The sequence below is a fragment of the Ptychodera flava genome, chromosome 4 (assembly GCF_041260155.1).
Source record: "Ptychodera flava strain L36383 chromosome 4, AS_Pfla_20210202, whole genome shotgun sequence".
Lineage (NCBI taxonomy): Eukaryota > Metazoa > Hemichordata > Enteropneusta > Ptychoderidae > Ptychodera > Ptychodera flava.
In genome coordinates, this window is record NC_091931.1 from 2,658,128 (window position 1) to 2,671,728 (window position 13,601).

At 36.0% G+C, this 13,601-nt stretch overlaps 1 protein-coding gene and 1 long non-coding RNA gene across 3 annotated transcripts in view; one reads left to right on the forward strand and one right to left on the reverse strand.

Moving 5' to 3' along the window:
• LOC139130667 (uncharacterized) lies at nucleotides 1–2,192 on the forward strand. The gene is made up of 2 exons (XR_011551937.1): nucleotides 1–997; nucleotides 1,107–2,192. It is a non-coding gene; the product is annotated as an uncharacterized lncRNA (long non-coding RNA).
• A 1,724-nt stretch (nucleotides 2,193–3,916) lies between these two features.
• Nucleotides 3,917–13,601, reverse strand: part of LOC139130668 (phosphatidylinositol-3,5-bisphosphate 3-phosphatase MTMR2-like) — a 28,665-nt gene continuing 18,980 nt past the window's right edge. The window contains exons 13-16 of one of the 2 annotated variants that reach the window (XM_070696410.1): nucleotides 10,290–10,382; nucleotides 7,207–7,320; nucleotides 6,673–6,852; nucleotides 3,917–5,803 (exon numbers count right to left, since the gene is read on the reverse strand). In XM_070696410.1, the coding sequence (XP_070552511.1) occupies nucleotides 5,627–5,803; nucleotides 6,673–6,852; nucleotides 7,207–7,320; nucleotides 10,290–10,382 (564 nt within the window). In that variant the 3' untranslated portion in view covers nucleotides 3,917–5,626. The remainder of the gene's footprint in view (nucleotides 5,804–6,672; nucleotides 6,853–7,206; nucleotides 7,321–10,289; nucleotides 10,383–13,601) is intronic. The other variant, XM_070696412.1, reaches the window with a different exon arrangement.

The window sequence follows — 13,601 nt, forward strand, 5'->3', positions numbered from 1 at the left end:
GAAATGTCTATTGTCTCTGTGTATGTGTCGGCAAGATGGGCTATTGGTATGGGAAATGTCTATGGTCTAACTGTGTATGTGTCGGCAAGATGGGCTATTGATATGGGAAATGTCTATTGTCTATCTGTGTATGTGTCGGCAAGATGGGCTATTGGTATGGGAAATGTCTATGGTCTAACTGTGTATGTGTCGGCAAGATGGGGCTATTGATATGGGAAATGTCTATTGTCTCTGTGTATGTGTCGGCAAGATGGGCTATTGGTATGGGAAATGTCTATTGTCAAACTATGTATGTGTCGGCAAGATGGGCTATTGGTATGGGAAATGTCTATTGTCTCTGTGTATGTGTCGGCAAGATGGGCTATTGGTATGGGAAATGTCTATGGTCTAACTGTGTATGTGTCGGCAAGATGGGGCTATTGATATGGGAAATGTCTATTGTCTCTGTGTATGTGTCGGCAAGATGGGCTATTGGTATGGGAAATGTCTATTGTCTCTGTGTATGTGTCGGCAAAATGGGCTATTGGTATTGGGAAATGTCTATTGTATATCTGTATATGTGTCGGCAAAATGGGCTATTGGTATGGGGAATGTCTATTGTCTCTGTGTATGTGTCGGCAAGATGGGCTATTGGTATGGGAAATGTCTATTGTCTCTCTATGTATGTGTCGGCAAGATGGGCTATTGGTATGGGAAATGTCTATTGTCTCTCTGTGTATGTGTCAGCAAGATGGGCTATTGGTATGGGAAATGTCTATTGTCCAACTATGTATGTGTCGGCAAGATGGGCTATTGGTATGGGAAATGTCTATGGTCTATCTTTGTATGTGTCGGCAAGATGGGGCTATTGGTATGGGAAATGTCTATTGTCTCTGTGTATGTGTCGGCAAGATGGGCTATTGGTATGGGAAATGTCTATTGTCTAACTGTGTATGTGTCGGCAAGATGGGCTATTGGTATGGGAAATGTCTATTGTCTCTGTGTATGTGTCGGCAAAGTGGGCTATTGGTATTGGGAAATGTCTATTGTATATCTGTATATGTGTCGGCAAAATGGGCTATTGGTATGGGGAATGTCTATTGTTTCTCTGTGTATGTGTCGGCAAGATGGGCTATTGGTATGGGAAATGTCTATTGTCTCTCTGTGTATGTGTCGGCAAGATGGGCTATTGGTATGGGAAATGTCTATTGTCTCTCTGTGTATGTGTCGGCAAGATGGGGCTATTGATATGGGAAATGTCTATTGTCTCTCTGTGTATGTGTCGGCAAGATGGGGCTATTGATATGGGAAATGTCTATTGTCTCTCTGTGTATGTGTCGGCAAGATGGGGCTATTGATATGGGAAATGTCTATTGTCTCTCTGTGTATGTGTCGGCAAGATGGGGCTATTGATATGGGAAATGTCTATTGTCTAACTGTGTATGTGTCGGCAAGATGGGGCTATTGATATGGGAAATGTCTATTGTCTCTCTGTGTATGTGTCGGCAAGATGGGGCTATTGATATAGGAAATGTCTATTGTCTATCTGTGTATGTGTCGGCAAGATGGGCCATTGGTATGGGAAATGTCTATTGTCTCTCTGTGTATGTGTCGGCAAGATGGGGCTATTGATATGGGAAATGTCTATTGTCTAACTGTGTATGTGTCGGCAAGATGGGGCTATTGATATGGGAAATGTCTATTGTCTCTCTGTGTATGTGTTGGCAAGATGGGCTATTGGTATGGGAAATGTCTATTGTCTATCTGTGTATGTGTCGGCAAGATGGGGCTATTGATATGGGAAATGTCTATGGTCTATCTTTGTACATGTCATTGTGTCAATTTTGAAGGCTTACCAAAAGTTAATATCATGGGAATTGTGACCTTAAGCTGAATATAGGATTGTTATGTGAAAGATGGCACTTCGAGACAGTGCATATAAAATAAAACCTGGAAATAGAGAAGGACAACCGATAAGCAAGCATTCCTAAAGACTTGTTGAATAAGAGAGTAACATATTGCCATACTGTTGAAGTCGGTTTTATCATTTGTACACCAGGGGAATTGGTCCATGAAGATTTGCAAAAGCTTCGTTTATATCCACAACTTTTCCTTCAGTAAGCTAGTTGGTTTTTACAAGACTGTCTTTCCAAATTAAAGTAGTTTTTGAAACTGAACAAAATAAAAGTAACTGTTGGTGATCAGAAAACGAATTCTAAATCTGTGTAATGGTCTGTGTCTAACTGTGAAGTCTAGTAAGAGGTACACGGGCCACTGCTGCCCTCATCAATATAAATTGCGCAGCACTTCTTTTTTGTAATACCATCAACAACAAAGTACACAAAGTCACAAAGTACACAACTGATGTTTTTTCTTGAAATAGGATGAATAAATCAATGTGGAAATATGTTTTGTAGTAAGATCTACTTGTTTTTTTGTTGTTTCCTTGCCATTTCTATTGAACAGTTACGCAAGATTGGAAAGTTAGGTATCTTGCATTGTTTTATTTATTATTTTTGACACTGCCAAGAAGACTTGGGATAATTACACAAAACAGCTCTACTTGTGACTCCACCTAAAATTTTACCACAGACCTATTATCCAGCAGGCTTTCAAAGAGTAATAGACTGAAGTAAATGTAATATACCTTTTCTACCATCTGTGAGAGAAATCTGTAAGGGCCCTGTGACACCTTGATGATTTAGCCAGGGTACGCTAAATAATCATCTCCACACATTTTGACTAATAAGTAACTTACAAGCACAGGGGAAAGAAATCAGTCCCCTGGGATGGGGAGGGAGGGTTTTTTGTGCAACGGTTTACATTATTTGATTTTATTAATTTTGACTGTGATATTTCAAATAAAGAGTTCAACTCCAAACCGTCTGACTGCTTTCTTTATTACTACAAGTAATTTTATTAATTTTGACTGTGGTATTTCAAATAAAGGTTTCGACTCCACACCGTCTGACTGCCTTATATATTACCGGCAAGTCACTTATCTCCTCTCCAACTTATTATTTTTACTGCCATGTCAGACTGTGGCACAGCTGTGGTGTTGACTCAATCAATTAATCCGCTGATAAGGACAGCGGATTAGCAAGTTGGCAATGTTTTCGGAGCAATTATAGTGGTGTATAAACAGCTTTGAAACTCCTGTTTGGCTTGACTTTCCATTCAAGTTAGTTGCTTGAGGACTGCATCAGATGACTTTTTGAAAGCATACACCTTCCACAACTGAAAAATAAAATGCTATTACTCTGTACAGCCAGTCAACGGGTCATGACCCCACTACTCTATGCAGCCAGTCAACGGGTCATGACCCTACTGCTCTATACAGCCAGTCAATGGTTCATGACCCTATTACTCTATACAGCCAGTCAACGGGTCATGATCTATTACAGCCAGTCAACGGGTCATGATCTATTACAGCCAGTCAACGGGTCATGACCCCACTACTCTATGCAGCCAGTCAACGGGTCATGACCCTACTGCTCTATACAGCCAGTCAACGGGTCATGACCCTACTGCTCTATACAGCCAGTCAACGGGTCATGACCCTATTACTCTATACAGCCAGTCAACGGGTCATGATCTATTACAGCCAGTCAACGGGTCATGACCCCACTACTCTATGCAGCCAGTCAACAGATCATGATGCTATATGGCTAGATTAATGCTAATCCAAAAAGTACGGTGTCACAGTAGCATTAAATGTTTTTGTGAACTCCTCCATTCACATATACAGTCTCTCTCTCTCTCTCTCTCTCTCTCTCTCTCTCTCTCTCTCTCTCTCTCTCTCTCTCTCCACATATGGTGTAATCACTATGCCTAGGACACAATCAACCATAAATAAAGCACACACCAATCTAACAATCAGTAAATCAATTTTGAACAAAGCTTGACGAGGTCAGAGCAAAGCATTGACAAAACAAAGTTCTCTGTGTTATAGTTCATACTGCCACTGTATTTATTTTGATTCATCTTTTCAAAGGTACATGCAAATGTGTAATTGCACATGCTCTCACTTGAAATCAGCAAAAATCTGTGAATATCTTACTGTTGTTTAAATCAGGAAATAATTCTTTCAGTGTACTGACAAACATAAAAGTCAAAAACAATTTTCTGCTTCTCTTCAAAATAACAAATAATTTCTAAAGTTTTTGACACTATAGTGTTTTGCAGATTCTACCAACTGAATAAATGACTTGGTCATGAAGTCCAGTTTGACTGTTGACTGTATCTGGGTATCAGTGTTGATTGCAACAGCTTCTGGTACATTGTCTGAATAAACAATGGCAAAGGCCTTTGAATGAAATGATGACTGTATGTCCTCCTAGTATTTCCATATGGTGAACTTTGGTCTGGTTTGTATAGTCAACATTTTGGAAAACAAATACAGTATACCTCTCCCTGCTGTCTATCTATACTATGATACCTATCTGTTTATCTGTCTTCTTGTAAGCTTTTCCAAATGCCTTTAATGACAAAAGTGCTTAAACAAAGTATACTATTATTTAATATTATTATAATTATTAATTAAATGAACGTTAAACTGATAACAGAAATGACTCTGTAATTCACTGTTTGTTGTCATGGCTTTTTCTTCATCCAACGATGAAAGGCCAATTGCTCTGAAACTACTTGGCAAATATGACCGTAGAATTAAAGAATGTACATTAAGTATAAGGCAACATACCAAAGTATGACTGAATGTTGCCAGGGCAATCTGCCATTGTCCATATTTATCATTCTACAAATGAAGTATTGTTTCAAACATTTTTCATTGAATTTTATGTTGTGTGACAACAAACATTAAATTTCAGAACAAGACGAATGAGTTTAAAAGCCAAGATGTGAAGATGGAGATTATTGCATGCTGTCACGACAGATGTGGTCCAATGTTAAGCTTTGGAAGTAATCATTATATTAGTATTTCCATTACATTTGTGCTGAGTTTTGGCAATTTTTCATTTTAATTACCCCGTCTGGTAATTTTGTTTTCAAAATACCGATATACTTTCCTATCTGTAGCTATCATAACAGCTGTAACAAACTTCAATGAAGATATTTTCCAAACTAACTCATATTTTGTCATCTGATACATCTAAGAATATTTCATAGGTCATGTGCTTTTCACAATGTATCTGTTTTTTCCACATGGCAAGAATTCTTTGATATCAAAGCAAATTTAAATAAAGTGTGTCCCTCTAACTTTTTAAATTTTTCTCCATAAATATTTTAATGAAAGAGACTTTGTGTTACGATTTGAAAACAAACCACATCCAGAGTACTTTTTCAAGAATATTTCTGAAACGGACTCTGTCATAAATGTTTGTTTATAAACAGTCAACATGAAAATGTTTGAATTTTCAGAGTGTTTATAGCAACTCCATGCAAATAAATGAATATATTAATAGGATTTTGTGTTTTTAAAGTGTTATAGTACACAGCAACAAGAGCAATGAATACCAATCCAATGCCAAGAATCTATTTACATCTGAACAAGATACATGTACTTGCATATCTCAATTCCTGGCAATGTCAAAGTCTATGACTAACATGGAAATCTAAATACTTGTATGTCTGAGTTGCACTGGTATTCTTTGACTTTGAATGAAGACAAGACACAGTAACTGTGATAATTTTAGCTTGCATTGACTGGGCTAGCAACTCTGGTTGGTGAGCTGGCTCCTGGTGGTGGAGTCTGTAGTCCCAATTCTCTGGCTTCCCTGCTGTCAATCTCTCGTTGTAACTCTTCTACTTTACGTTGCAACTGAGCTCTGAGTTCAAGAAGTTCACGATTCCTCTGATGAATTGGTTCCTGTCGCAATTGAGGTCAAACATTCACTTCAATAATGCTAAGTTCATAGACTGAGAACGTACATGGTTTTGACATTTAGTAACATTTAATACAACACACAATTCACAATCGAGTATTCAGCATATATATGTTAATTCAACAAATATGATTGTGTTACAATATTCCTTTAATTCAATGCACTGCAATTCTACATGCGATGTAGTGACTAATATAGCTCTGCTGTGATATTTAAGAGAATTTAGATAATACAGTAGGTGTGTCACCATGTTGGCGGGTTTGTCAATTAAGGGAAAACTGATGAACTTGGGAAACATTTGAATATCAGCAGCAAATTTCTGAATATGCTATCCAACTGGTGATCATTTGCATACATCAGTTCTGGCAGCAACTGTTGGTGGCATACGTCATTGGTAGTGTACTTTGCCTGAGTACTGACATTAAATATCATTCACCTGTCTAGAAAAACATTCTGATTGACCATAATTGGCAAAATTGCCCCAAAAATATAAGTATTCAAGTTTTATCATTGTTTCTCTTGTGAAGCTTGCAGATAACCATTTTCAGTTTCCTAACAGGATACTAGTTGTTGACAAACAAAAGTAGCCCAGGTTACAAGTGCTCATTAACATAAGGTTATGGCATGATGTTTTTGGTATTGCACTACAGTGCAGATACCAATGGTACGCACACGCTCTGATGTGTGTAAAATGTGGCACGAATATGATAATAGTGCTACTCTGTAACAATTTGAATGATCTTGTAAATTCACAAGTACTGACAAAGCTATGAAACCATAATTAATGGTTTGGTGTGAAACGTGAAACTCGGCAAAAAATGTGACCAATCAAAATGTAAGTGTAGTACTTTACCTGTGGTCTCATTTTAGGATTCCAGCGGACATAATAATTTGTCCACAGTTCAATTCTTCTCATACTGGCAACTGGGAAAAGTACATGTTGGTTGAGATAGGCAGCATAGAGTGGGTTTGTAAAATCTTCTATCTGACTGTTAATGTGAGACCAAAGTGAAACTGTCTTGGTTTTGACATCCTGATGAAAAATGAATGAAAACAATGGATTAGATGGCTTTGAAAGAAGAGAGAACGGTATAGAAATATTACGATGTCTCTCAGTTATCAAGTAGAGTGAGACTTTGTGAGATGTTGTAAGGAGGAGGTAAGGAAAAACAGTTCTTACATGAGCAGTTGCTATGATCAAGGTCATATTTTTGATGTCCTACAGCCCAATAAGGCTTTTTGCCTGAAATTCTTTTGGATCAAGTGGTATTCTTTGACCTTTCAGACCAGTGAAATGATATTTTCATATGTGCACCTCGCATTCTGAACTACTATAGTTGCAAAGTCCTGGATAAATTATGACACAATATAGCTGTCTATGCCTTACCTCTTTGGATCTTTCCTTGTCACAGTTGAAGAGGAATGTACCAAACAAACAACTATAGAGATGATCTAATATTGTGATCAGAAAGTTCTCGTTGAATTCAAATGCACTTGGGAACTGAAATACAGGAAAAGAAAATTACAGTGAATTTCCTTTTGTGGGTTTAGACCAAAATTATTTCATTATTTTACCATAAAGGCATATGTACAATAGATATCGCGTAATACAGTCTAGTCATTTGCCATGATGTACATAATGTACAATAGACATTGAGTATTACCTGTCTGGTCATTTGCCATAATGTACAATAGACATTGAGTATTACCTGTCTGGTCATTTGCCATAATGTACAATAGACATTGAGTATTACCTGTTTGGTCATTTGCCATAATGTACAATAGACATTGAGTATTACCTGTCTGGTCATTTGCCATAATGTACAATAGACATTGAGTATTACCTATCTGGTCATTTGCCATAATGTACAATAGACATTGAGTATTACAGTCTGGTCATTTGCCATAATGTACAATAGATATCGAGTATTACCTGTCTGGTCATTTGCCATAATGTACAATAGATATTGAGTATTACCTGTCTGGTCATTTGCCATAATGTACAATAGACATTGAGTATTACAGTCTGGTCATTTGCCATAATTTACAATAGATATTGCGTATTACAGTCTGATCATTTGCCATAATGTACAATAGATATTGAGTATTACAGTCTGGTCATTTGCCATAATATACAATAGACATTGAGTATTACAGTCTGGTCATTTGCCATAATGTACAATAGATATCGAGTATTACCTGTCTGGTCATTTGCCATAATGTACAATAGACATTGAGTATTACAGTCTGGTCATTTGCCATAATGTACAATAGATATTGAGTATTACCTGTCTGGTCATTTGCCATAATGTACAATAGACATTGAGTATTACAGTCTGGTCATTTGCCATAATGTACAATAGATATTGAGTATTACAGTCTGGTCATTTGCCATAATATACAATAGACATTGAGTATTACAGTCTGGTCATTTGCCATAATGTACAATAGATATTGAGTATTACCTGTCTGGTCATTTGCCATAATGTACAATAGATATTGAGTATTACCTGTCTGGTCATTTGCCATAATGTACAATAGACATTGAGTATTACAGTCTGGTCATTTGCCATAATGTACAATAGACATTGAGTATTACAGTCTGGTCATTTGCCATAATGTACAATAGATATTGAGTATTACCTGTCTGGTCATTTGCCATAATGTACAATAGATATTGAGTATTACCTGTCTGGTCATTTGCCATAATGTACAATAGATATTGCGTATTACAGTCTGGTCATTTGCCATAATGTACAATAGATATTGCATATTACAGTCTGGTCATTTGCCATAATGTACAATAGATATTGCATATTACAGTCTGGTCATTTGCCATAATGTACAATAGATATTGCGTATTACAGTCTGATCATTTGCCATAATGTACAATAGATATTGAGTATTACAGTCTGGTCATTTGCCATAATGTACAATAGATATTGAGTATTACAGTCTGGTCATTTGCCATAATGTACAATAGACGTTGAGTATTACCTGTCTGGTCATTTGCCATAATGTACAATAGACATTGAGTATTACAGTCTGGTCATTTGCCATAATGTACAATAGATATTGAGTATTACCTGTCTGGTCGTTTGCCATAATGTACAATAGACATTGAGTGTCTGGTCGTTTGCCATAATGTACATAATGTACAATAGACATTGAGTATTACAGTCTGGTCATTTGCCATAATGTACAATAGACGTTGAGTATTACCTGTCTGGTCATTTGCCATAATGTACAATAGACATTGAGTATTACAGTCTGGTCATTTGCCATGGTGTACAATAGATATTGAGTATTACCTGTCTGGTCGTTTGCCATAATGTACAATAGATATTGAGTGTCTGGTCGTTTGCCATAATGTACATAATGTGCAATAGACATTGAGTATTACCTGTCTGGTCATTTGCCATAATGTACAATAGACGTTGAGTATTACCTGTCTGGTCATTTGCCATAATGTACAATAGACATTGAGTATTACCTGTCTGGTCATTTGCCATAATGTACAATAGATATTGAATATTACCTGTCTGGTTGTTTGCCATAATGTACATAATGTACAATACACATTGAGTATTACCTGTCTGGTTGTTTGCCATAATGTACAATAGACGTTGAGTATTACCTGTCTGGTTGTTTGCCATAATGTACAATAACATTGAGTATTACCTATCTGGTCATTTGCCATAATGTACAAGAGATATTGCGTATTACAGTCTGATCATTTGCCATAATGTACAATAGACATTGAGTATTACCTGTCTGGTCATTTGCCATAATGTACAATAGATATTGAATATTACCTGTCTGGTTGTTTGCCATAATGTACATAATGTACAATACACATTGAGTATTACCTGTCTGGTCGTTTGCCATAATGTACAATAGACATTGAGTATTACCTGTCTGGTCGTTTGCCATAATGTATAATAGACATTGAGTATTACCTGTCTGGTCGTTTGCCATAATGTACAATAGACATTGAGTATTACCTGTCTGGTCGTTTGCCATAATGTACAATAGACATTGAGTATTACCTGTCTGGTTGTTTGCCATGATGTACAATAGACATTGAGTATTACAGTCTGGTCATTTGCCATAATGTATAATAGACATTGAGTATTACCTGTCTGGTCATTTGCCATAATGTACAATAGATATTGAATATTACCTGTCTGGTTGTTTGCCATAATGTACATAATGTACAATACACATTGAGTATTACCTGTCTGGTCATTTGCCATAATGTACAATAGATATTGAATATTACCTGTCTGGTTGTTTGCCATAATGTACATAATGTACAATACACATTGAGTATTACCTGTCTGGTCATTTGCCATAATGTACAATAGATATTGCATATTACAGTCTGGTCATTTGCCATAATGTACAATACACATTGAGTATTACCTGTCTGGTCATTTGCCATAATGTACAATAGACGTTGAGTATTACCTGTCTGGTCATTTGCCATACAGCGTCAATGAATTGTGAAAATATTGGAGATCTATCTGCATCAGTGTGGTTCTTGTCTCCATGGCCAATCCTCTGTCATCAAAACAAAAAGTAGACACTCATTCAATTTTGAATGACAACTCTGATTTTTCCTTCAATTCTAACTAATTGTTATGGTTGATCAGAATACACATCATTTGCGCAAAAGAATGATTATGTTTTGGTAACTTTATTGAAAATTGATATTTATTCTTTATGAGTCTTATCATAGGAAAAATACATGAAAATTATGGCCTTAGTGATAAATTTTGAAATTTTTAACAGTAAAATGAAGAATGAATATGTATAAATTTATCTGAGCTGTTGCCTTCTTTGCCGGTTTTGTTTCAAGTAGTTTTGTCTTTAAACATACAGCTTATTATTGAAAAGGATAATGTGTGAAATATTTCCTAAATACATGTACAAATTCATTAAAGGGACAAAGTCGGCCATTTTTTATGAATTTTGTTTGATACGAGATACTACTTATATTGTTTGACATGTTGAAAGATACTACATGAATGGGTGACCATGCATATATTCGACCCTGATTTTAGACATGATAAATGAAACCATCGCGAGAATGAATTCATGGTAATGACTATGATTGATGCAATGACCGTACATACTATATTGTACATGTACAAAACCACTAATGCATTGAAAGGATATGTGACCTAACAAAAATGTTTTATGGGAAGAATGAGTTTCAAGTTGCTGATTCCACATGGCACATTTCCGAGTTATTCGAGAACTGGCCCAAACCTTGTTGTACTACCACTCTGTTCTGTGCATATGCATGAAATGCGTATTACTGCACAAGTTCAAGGTCAGGAAATGATTAATTGACAAATAATAATCAGACAATTATTCCTCCAATCAACCAATGCTTCCTTGCATTACATTATTTCCAATAATGCAATTTTAGGTAGTGTCAATTTACATCATGAAGCATGTATTCAAACAGCATACGCAACACACATGTTTCGACTTTTCTAGTTACAATCGTGAGTCCTTTCTGACTGACTTGAGTAGTACTTCATGGCAGGAAGTGTATGATTGCAGCAATGCGAATGATGCCTACAATATATTTCATGAAAAATTTCACGCTATTGCAATGAAACACGTACCCTTGACGACAAAAAAACACCGTAGTAAGTCAATTCGGAAACCATGGATAACAAAAGGCTTGCTTATTTCTATCAAGAAAAAACATTTGCTCTTCTCAAAGAGTAAGAAGCGTCCCATGAACGATGATATTATAATGATATATAAGAATTACCGTAATGTCTTAACCAAGGTTTTAAAACACGCAAAGAAAATGTATTATTGTAATAAATTAAACTCTGTAAGTGGGAATTCTGGAAAAACATTGAATGTTATAAATGAAATTCTCAATAGAAATAATGGGAGTAGTATGGCCCCAAATAAATTAGAACTCAGTGAAATTGGCGGCAAGGTGATAACAGAGAGTACAGATATTGCAAATGAATTTTGTGAGTATTTCTCTGATATTGGGCCCAATTTGGCGTCCAAAATTTCCACTGATATCAATTTCCAGAATTATTTGAAGCAGAGTCGTAGCAATTCTTTCTTTTTTCAACCAGTTGTTCCAGGAGACATTATGAAAGAAATACTCTCCCTGGATTCCTCAAAAACACCTGGTTATGATTTTACTCATCCTCTTTTGACTATCCATGCAGCTGAGTATATCGCTGGCCCTCTTTCACATATTATCAATCTTTCGATTTCAAATGGTGTTTTTCCTGATAGTCTAAAAGTAGCAAAAATTACCCCTCTTTATAAAAAAGGTTGTCCATTTGATGTTGGTAATTACAGGCCAATTTCAATTCTGCCCGTCTTTAGTAAAATTTTGAAGCAGTTATCAACAAACAACTGGTTTCTTTTCTTGACAAGTACGATATTTTAATTGATACGCAGTATGGATTTCGCAAAAAATACAGTCCTAAAGTTGCCCTCGCTGACATTGTTGCTGATCTTATAGAGAAGATGGACCTTGGCTATGTAACATTAGGTATTTTTGTTGATTTGAAAAAAGCCTTTGACACTATAGATCATGATATCCTTCTTCACAAACTACATCATTATGGAGTGCGAGGTCCATCACTAAAGTTATTTCATAGTTATTTAACAAGTCGTAATCAATTTGTAATTGTCAATGGTAAATCTTCTTGTTACAGGCAAATCAAATGTGGTGTACCGCAGGGTTCCATTCTGGGTCCGACTTTATTCTTGGTATATATTAACGATATTTGTAATTCAACAGACTATTTTAATTGTAGACTTTTTGCAGATGATACAAATATTTTTAAATCTCTACGTACCCAGAATGTAAATCTTACTCAAATTAACGCCAAATTTAATGAAATTATCAGTTGGTGTATGGCCAACAAACTCACAGTCAACGTTGACAAAACCAATTATATGATCATAAAGACGCCACAGCGAAACACCACATTTGAAGGAAATCTGTCAATTGGGAATGATACAATAGAACAAGTTTCTTGTGCAAGCTATTTAGGAGTTACAATAGATTCATCTTTGTCATGGAAATATCATATACGAAAGGTCATTGAAGTAATTACACCCAAAATTGGTATTATTACACGACTAAGACACTATGTTCCAAAATCCATTCTCATTCAACTATATAATGCTTTTATCTTACCTCATATAATGTACTGTTTGGAAATCTGGGGAAACACTTATTTCAGCTATTTAGAGCCAATTTTTCGCCTTCAGAAACGGATTGTTCGCTCAATTACCTTTTCTCATTTCATTGCTCATTCCGAACCTCTGTTTTACAAACTGAATATTTTAGATATCTACAAACTGAGTAAATATTGTACTTGTATGTTTGTTTATGATTTGAAACATAACAATCTTCCTCATACAGTTGAACACTATTTTGAGATTCCAAAGCACTCGTATCCAACACGATTAACACAAGTTGAAAATTTTCGTATTCCAGGCTCAAATTTGACATTTCACAACATAACATTAGGTATGCAGCTGTGAAACACTGGAATTCGCTGCCTGACTATCTCAAACAATTGTCACGTAGACAAGTTTTCAAGTCTGCATTGAAACATCACTTACTGAATTTACATTAAATCTGTGTTTGTTTCTATCCTCCATCACACTTAAGCTTGTACCGAATAGTTATTAGTATACTCACGGGCCATGAACTCGACTAGTCCTTTTAGACTATTTTCATGGCCCCCACCAGATTTTACAATATTGCAATGTTCC